The sequence below is a fragment of the Bombus impatiens genome, unplaced genomic scaffold (assembly GCF_000188095.3).
Source record: "Bombus impatiens unplaced genomic scaffold, BIMP_2.2 scf_1461, whole genome shotgun sequence".
NCBI classification, from domain to species: domain Eukaryota; kingdom Metazoa; phylum Arthropoda; class Insecta; order Hymenoptera; family Apidae; genus Bombus; species Bombus impatiens.
This window is the reverse complement of record NT_177880.1, coordinates 574,566-583,166: the sequence shown is the minus strand read 5'-3', so window position 1 is coordinate 583,166 and position 8,601 is coordinate 574,566. Positions and strand designations below refer to the sequence as shown.

Genomic DNA, 8,601 nt, shown 5'->3' with positions numbered 1-8,601 from the left:
AGGCGGCGGGGAGAGGGCGTGGTCGTGAGAACCAGGATCTTTTGTCTGGTCCATGGTTCAACCAAGACGGTGTAACCGCGGTGCTCAACCTGGCCCGAACGGTCGCGGCCGTGGGATTCTCATGCGAAAAATTATAATTCCGCCGCGTTTCTCTACCATGGATGTTAGTTTTAGAGACATAATGGGACGTGAGATTTCCCTTCCTTCTTCCGTTTGCTTTTAACTTTCCAACAATATGCTTCTGCTCCGTTCTACATATAGTTAACGACAAGAAAAAGAAAGTGACAAAATACAGTACGAATTGGTGTGCGAATTATGGGCCTTAGACAGTGACAACGGAGACGATGTTAAATGTTAAATTTCATTTAAATGTCAGAGCCGGGAACGTTTGTAGTACGTCGTATAGCCACGCTTGCTGTAATAATTGTTTCAGCGATTGTGCAGCACGGTCGTAGAAACGTGGACCGGCATGTCTATCCATCATTCTAACACCGCGATATTATGCAGCCATCGAGATATCTTTACGATGGCGGATATACTGGCACTCTGGATGTGGGAAATGCCAATTCATTGATTACTGTAATTTCTACCATTCCACGGCATAAATCGTTCTACCGCGGATCGTGCTCGCGGCGAAACGGTCGCTCCGTCTGCTCCTCCAAGTGTTGGAATTTGTCTCGTATGAATAACCTATTGTTCCAAAAGGTCGGTGGAAAACGGGGTTATCAGAGGCGCCGTGGCAGCTTTGTTAAATAATTTTACACGCGGTTTATCGTCTGGTGAACTCGCGATAACTATGGTGGTCGTATGGTATGAAGGTAAAAGTAGATGAACGATGAAAAAAGTTCAGGAATTCAAGGGTACTCGGAAATTGGAGTTTCTTTTTATCACAGAACGAGCACCGAGTGATCGATAACATTTGGTTTTAAAATGCACAGTTTGCAGCGCATAAATCTTTCATTTATTAACGCGATTTCTCTGAAGTTAAAATCAGAATGAAATTCCGAAACTTCCATTTTTTGCTACTGACAATTCGAATCGTTGGTTGTCGAGCGCCATCGTTCCGAAATCGATCGGCTCTCACAACCAACAAGCCGAAAAACAGCGAATCGAAGCCAGCTAACCATGATTGATGATTCTCACGGCTCGAACAGTAGAATTTGCATCGAATTTATATCGTGCCGCTCGCAAACTGTATAATGGAGTAATAGCGGGCCGCTGCTACCGCTTTCGATATCGTGTATCTTCCCGAACACACGCCACGAACATCGGAAGTTACATTGTGCGGCCAGGGGAGGCGAAATATTACGAGGATACGGTAAATGCCGGCTACGGTTCTCCATAATAGCGCTGCCGCTTTCACGATGCGCTGATCGACGTGAAGCACACCCGCAGCCAGCGCTAATAAATACTTAATCCCTAGATTATCCAAAATCGCTCGATTCGTACGATACGATCGTACTTAGTCCATGAATGGCGTACGTAAAAGAACGAGGCGACACGAGAATCGCTAGATGAAACAGCGTGACTTTTGGTAAACAATGGGAGTTTCGGCAAAATCTCGTGTATTAATTAAGGCGTATTAGCCTCGGTATAAACTAGACAACGAGCTCTTCGTGTATCGAAGGAAAACACTGATTTCTCGTCCCTTCGTGGACTCAAGGTATATCAGACCTACCATTAACAATGTACTTATGCATCACTGTTCGGGACTACGATTACCTTTGCGGAGCACAACTTCCTTGCGAGCATGATCTCCGTATTCTCGTTATCTCGAAGCCGCCGTTTTGAACATGGTTTTAAACTAAATTCCTTTTTTTGGATTGAATGGTCGGTGGATTTCGGGCCGTTCCGCCACGGGTAATTTGCCACGATTATCGGTATCGCGGTGATTATCGTTGCGATCGTAACTTGGATCTCTCTTTTTTTCCGCTCCTTTCAGAAAAGGAAGGAATACGTTGGCGTTATAGCTGGTGGTTATTCAAGAATCAACGATGATATGCCTCATCGTGAGAAAGAATGAAATTACTAAATAAATTGGTTGTGTAAACAAAGTGGGTAACAGTAAATGCTAAACTATACGACTCGGAATGAACATGTTTCCAATGCAGCTACCCATACGAAGAAGGTAGCAGAACGGTTTCTCAGTGGGTAACGCGTTAAAATTCATTAGTTTCCTCGGTGTGTGTCTTTCCTATCGGGTGCAACATTAATTGAAGTAACCGGTGATCAAAGGTATATACGGTTCGAGGTTTATTCTCAGGAAGGCCTATTTCTCGAATCGAGCGAGGCAAACACAATTAAAGCTGTTCCCAGCGGAGACACGCTCACAAATATTGCTGTTAGGCAGTCGGCGATTATTTAATTCCCTTCAAAACCGGCTAAGTCTCGGGAATCCTGAACTCGCCGCAACGTTAATGGTGGCCCGTTGATGAATCGGCTTCGGCGCGGTTAATTGAAGCTTCTCGAGTAACGCACGAGCATCCCACTGTTATATTTTATTAAAGCACGATAACGGCGTAAATAATGAATGGCGCGTAATGACCGCGATTAAATTGAATCGCGCGTCCGCGAGTTATTACATCGCTGCAGTATTTCTTGCCGCTAACGAGTGTTGTTATTTACAAGAAGCCCGTACACCGCGGGAGTAGCTGGAGGGCGCATTAGGCGGACACCACGCAGAGTTGACAGCGCAGCGTCTACCTTTCTGTATCTACAACACCACCACTACCAAGTTTCGTTCTTTCTTTCTTTCTCTCGCTTCTCCTCCTCTCATTTCTCCCCTTCTTTCCCCTTACATTACTTGTCAGCTCGATGCTCGTTACCGACACGCATCGCGACGCTTCGTCCCGCTGCTTTCTCACCGGACACTCGATGTAATAATTATGGGGGCAAAAAAATAGAATACTTTGAGATATAGGATTGTGAGAAGACAGGATGATGGGAGTTAATTAGGAGACCTTGGAAATTCAATTCTAAGACTACCGGAGCGGTCACGATTACGTCGTGGCCGTCGTGGGTAATGACGAGGACGTCGAGGAATGGCGATTTATGCTTTCGAGGGAAATTGCGGACTTAATCAAAATTGATACGTCTCGAACAATCACGCGATCTCTTTTACGCCTTCGAAAACATTCATCATTCGTAGTCGATGCACAGGGAGTTTACTCGTCTGAAGAACAGGGCAACATTCATTCATCTTTACAGCACTTGTCGCCCATATAATTACATATTACGGAACTGTTCCGAACAGACGAGGAACGCGTTACCGCGCGAATCTTGGCGAGATGCTGATAATTGCCAGAGATACATACATCCGAGCTGGTTTCTTAATCATCCCTCCGGGAGATTCTCAAACGATAATGGGAAGCGCTCTCTCTCCACGTTCGAGGATCGAACGGACGAAATATCGTTGTCCCCCGTGTCATCAACACGACGATTCGACTCGCGATGTTTTACGAGTTAAGAGCCTCGATCTTCGTAAAATATCGCCATCGATTGTACTCGTTGTCCTTTTCTTCTCCTCGACCTATCTATACGAGACGACGAGCTTCTTCCTCGTCTTATAAATAACATAAAGCGATTCGCGCGTTGAAGCAAAACTGAATATGCGTTCAAGTTGTATTTTACCTTGCCAGCTTCGAATAAATTTCCGACGATGAATAATTATCGTCTTTCTCTTTGCTTTACAAGATAGAAAACTCGCGATCAATGTTGAACACATAGTACTTGTTCGTACGATGTTCTTCTTTACCGTTTAGTCCGTAACTCCACTCCGCTTTGACAGAATGAGGAGAAAAAAGTAGCCAGCGGCAAGTTGTCGTTTAACGATTCCGTTAAGTAGAAGCCTCGCAAGACGTTGAATAAGAAGTTCTGTTAAAAACTCACTGTCGTCATAAAAATCCTGTTATATCTTCGAATAAAGAACGCGAACAATGGAGAAGCGTTTCGTTGATGGACGAATTTATCTGGAATTAAGACGTCTATTTGTTCCATTGGTACCGCGGGGCATAACAACGGGGAAGAACCGTAAATGCCAAGACGATTTTTGGATTGTCGGATTTAAAAGACCATCCGAAGATATACGCTCGTAAACTCATTAAGAATAATTCCTCGTTAAAAGGGGAGCTGCTATACTCTCTCTTTTTACGTTGAATTATTAAGCTATAATATGAATCGTGTTGCAGGAAGAAGTCGCGATATGGTTAAAAGTACCGCGAAGGGTACCACGTTTAATTACGCCGTGTCGTTTTTAATTAGCGTTTATCGTTGACCCACTTGCCGAGGTTGTTCAATAAGCCGGATCGAAGTGATTCTCCTTTCTCGTAATCGATAATTTTCACTTTAATAAATGACGTTAATTTAATCGAAGATTTCTCACGAGATCACGACCTTCTTTTCTCTCTCCTTCTTTTCCACTAGCCGGATTAGACCGCGTTTCGCAATTCAATTTCGATTCACAGACGTTAATTCTTGCGATATTTTACGTAAACGGACATGATACCGTTCCAATTAACGTTAAAACGGCTATTAAATTGGAAAAAGGTATGGTTCGTTTTCCTCGAGCTCGTTATACCGAGCGTTGTTCCAGTACGGAGAAAGAGAATAAGAGAGGAGATCTTCTTCTTCTGGTGAGCGGACGAAACGAAAAGAAAAAAAAAAAGGAAAAAGTTCGACACGCATCGCGTTGGCTTAATATAACATGGGATTTATACGTGCCGCGACATCAGAGTGACGTTACAAATGAGTGGCTAAGTTCGCTGTTGCGGTTAATTAATGGAGCCGGACGGTATAACGCGGCGTTAATCTATGGTGCAATAAACGTAACGCTGCCTACGTAAAAATCCAATCAAAATGCATTAATAACAGGAAAATTAATGCCTTCTTGGCGGCGTGTTTGCGCCGGTGCTTGCACATTGGCCGATATTGCGTGCATATGCACGTCTCATGGCGTACGTGTTCGTGCCGCTCGTAAATGGACTAATTACTCGCAATTACGTAACGGTCGAGAGCACGGCTTTTTTCCTCGTCATTAGTTCCTCGTATTCCCAGCGAATTACATAATAATATTCAGTCAATGGGCGTTGAAACGTTAAAACGACCGATTTAGATATCTACCATCGTTTCGTTTCAAACGATCGGTCCGCTCGCGCTTGTCGCGCCACGAATCGGTTCTCCGCTTCTTTTTGATCGTACATGGAGCAATAACTCTCGGAAAGCACAGCCTGTTTGAACGTCCATGTGCTACATCCGTGTTGCTGGGCTCTTTCGTATCATCCTATCGATCGTTTAAAAACCCATCTAATAAATTACCAACAGCCTACGCTGTAATATATCGAAAGATGATCTCCCGTGCATAATCTATGATAATATTCATTCAGTTATCAAAGAAATCATGACACATTTGATGTTGTAATTAACCGAGTAACGAGCGAGCTTCGAACAAACCTGGAGCATTCGAGCTTGGACCGAGCCACCGATGTCCGATAATCGTGTCCCTGACTTATTCGAGTATCGATCTACGGCAATTCCAGCACGACGAAAAACGCGTAATCGTTTATGTGGAACGAGAAAATCGCGTGGTGAAGGTGGCTGGTTCGAGTCTGTAAAAGAGATCGAGGATCCAACGGTGACACGCGCGAATATATCGATCAAACGATGGTGCTGTGTACTTTTCACGAGATAGAAGCTCGCGATGGAACATCGCCGTTCCGTCGTCCCCCATTATCCACGTCCACTCTCGCGGTTTAATGGGATCGGGAACTGGCTGCCTGATCGCACCGTTCGATTTTCTCCGGCTCGTCCTCGTCTCCGGTCTCTCGAACGACGGAACTTGATAGCGATTGCGTCATCGAGTTGTGACCAGGCTGTTTCTACATCTAGACGGCTCGACGACGGCTACGTTTTTAGACCCTAAACCCTCTTACTCTCGTTTTCTGCCCATTTCGTCTCTTTCTCTTTCTCCTTCTCCCCGTTCCCACCTCTGGCGAACACGCCGTCTACATCTCCTTCTCGCTCCCTTTCTTCGGCAAATCGTGCAGAACACCGGACTGAGAAATACGCTCGGTGACTTGCATACAATAGAAGAGAGTGATGGGCAGTTTTCTGAGGGATCCGGAGTCGTTGCAACGCGCGACAGCTGTCACGACGTCCTTACCGAAGAGAAAGAGAGAGAGAGAGAGAGGCTCGGCTCGATAAGAGTCAAGAATAAACCTGCGGGCACACCGTGACGCGAGTCACCTCGGGTAAACGCTCGGAAATGTACCTGTATCGACGTATACTCGCAAATACCGAGGCGATATTGCCGTGTGCATCGATGCTTATCAAGCGCGCCAAACTTCGATCGAGTATTTTACGCCGACGAAAAACGGAGCGACGTTGGCTTTCGGAAATAATCGAAGGGAAATCGAACGACAGGAAATCGAAGTTAATTTTGGTCGTAAATTTATCGCGGCATATGCTGCTTTCTGTGGGGTATTCGAACGATTTGTCAGGGCATTTTCAATTTTAACGCGATGTAAATTTATCGTATCGCTTTTGCAACTTGCTGCTGGCTCGTTCGATATTTCGAATCGACGATACTTTGTTCGGAAACGAAGCCCCTGAAGAATCATTAGAAGCCAGTCAGGTGCATAAAGGCTGGCAAATGACCGGCACCACTTTTCAATTATATCTTTTGATCGTAAATTTGAAAACGCATAAAACGTATCCCTATAAATTGCCCAAGGACGTGGACTTTCGTTCGCATAAGAAAATAAGTGGCTGTACTAAGAAGATTATGAAAGGAATCGGGCATACGTGTGCATACGCATCGGGCCGTAAATCTAAAGCGAATCCAGCACGAGGTTTTATGTTTCACCACGTTTACGCTTCTCATTACGTTTCAACGCAAATTACGCAACAATGCGGAACGATCCTACCATCTCGTTGGTTTCTTTTTTTCACGCGATTGCACCGATACAACTTGCTGATCAATTCTCCATTGGCTTCTATCGTTTCGAATGCAACGATCCCCTTGTAACTTCGAACTTGGTAAATTGCAGCAAACAAACGATGTTAATCGACGAAAGTTTTTATAGCAAACTCAAATCTTAACTCTATTAAGTATTAACTAAATATCAAGCTCTTACCCTATGTTTGGAGCAAAGGTTTATAAAGATTCACTGATTTGTTGCAGGCGAAAAACCGTACCAGTGCACATGGGAGGGTTGCACGTGGAAATTCGCTCGTTCTGACGAATTAACACGGCATTACCGCAAGCATACGGGCCAGAAGCCGTTCAAGTGCCATCTTTGTCAGCGATCGTTTTCGCGGAGCGATCATTTATCGCTTCACATGAAAAGGCACTGATAAAGAGGACCATCTAGCCGTTGGAGGAAAGATAGAGCAGATCGAAGAAGGGGTAGAGACCGTTTTGTCTCGGGAAACCGGGACACGAATCGTGATCGTGGACGACGACGATGATTCTTTTTTTTTTTTACATTCGGGACCTGAAGAGCCTCGCATCGTTGCTCGAATCGTTTTCAACGAGAACGTGAAGAGTCGGAGGCGGAAACTAGGAGAAAAAAATGAAGAAGCAAACGAATCGTTCATTAGGTTTAGAGGTTTAACCCATTTGCATCCAAGCGCGGAATAATCCGCGTTCTGCGACTGTCTTCTATCACCCAGCGCGGATTATTACGCAATCGGACGACTGTCTTCTATCTGTCTTCTATCAGTCGCTAAATATTCTTCAGATATGAGAGATCATGTTCGACCTGTTTGTCAGCATCTCGCCTATATCAGTTTATTGTATTGACCATTTTAAAGAATTCCACGAGAAATAACAAGATTTATTTTCTTATTTTTTTTTTAAATAAATAATTTTTTCTTTTCTTTTTCTCTGTTATAAAGAATGTAAGATGCGATGTTTACGAAGCAACATTGTCTACCAATCGTTTTAAATTTCCGATAAACTATGAAGAATTTGGATGTCATTCACTGCGCCTACGACCGACCGCGCGTGGTGATAGGGACCAGTCCTCTTAAGTAGGGCCATGATGCAAATGAGTTAATCTAATGGAAGTATCATTGCAATTATTGGTGAATAATCGTGCGACGAGCCTGCTAGCAATCGTGACAACGCGAATCGTTGAAATTTTTTTACTTTGTTTCTTGTTGTACTGCCTCTGTGAGAGACAAATTTCTATTTTCGATTTGCGTTGTTTTTATGGCGAACGTACGTAGCGTAAGAATCGTTGATATTTAAAATATTCGATGGAAATTTATTTATTCTTTGTGCAGGTGTATTTAAAAGAAAAACGGATATCGAACGAAGCTTAGCTTCGACGATAGAAGAAAAAAAAAGCGAGCGTAGATAGTAGAGAGGAGCGATTGCTGCGGGTTTTCCGCAAGTAGCACGCGGTCACTTCTGTTTTTAATTCTAGCCAATTTTTACTTGTTCGTATGTCCAGTTTGTTTTCATTTTTTTTTTTTTTTTTTTTTTTTTTTTTTTTTGTACGGTTAAATAAGGCCAGCTCAACTAGTCTAGAGCACCATATGTATCGTCTATTGCGAAGAATAGAGCCAGTAAAAGGAGAAGAAGGAAGTAATATCGTTAAG

At 43.8% G+C, this 8,601-nt stretch overlaps 1 protein-coding gene across 3 annotated transcripts in view; it reads left to right on the top strand.

The window, feature by feature from the left end:
* Positions 1-7,527, top strand: part of LOC100745798 (Krueppel-like factor 6) — a 293,282-nt gene extending 285,755 nt beyond the window's left edge. For 2 of the 3 annotated variants that reach the window (XM_012392637.3, XM_024371646.2), the window contains one exon: positions 7,178-7,350. In XM_012392637.3, coding sequence (XP_012248060.1) covers positions 7,178-7,350 — 173 coding nt within the window. Of the gene's footprint in view, positions 1-7,177 lie in introns of all 3 variants that reach the window. The other variant, XM_012392636.3, reaches the window with a different exon arrangement.
* The last annotated feature ends 1,074 nt before the right edge of the window (positions 7,528-8,601 follow it).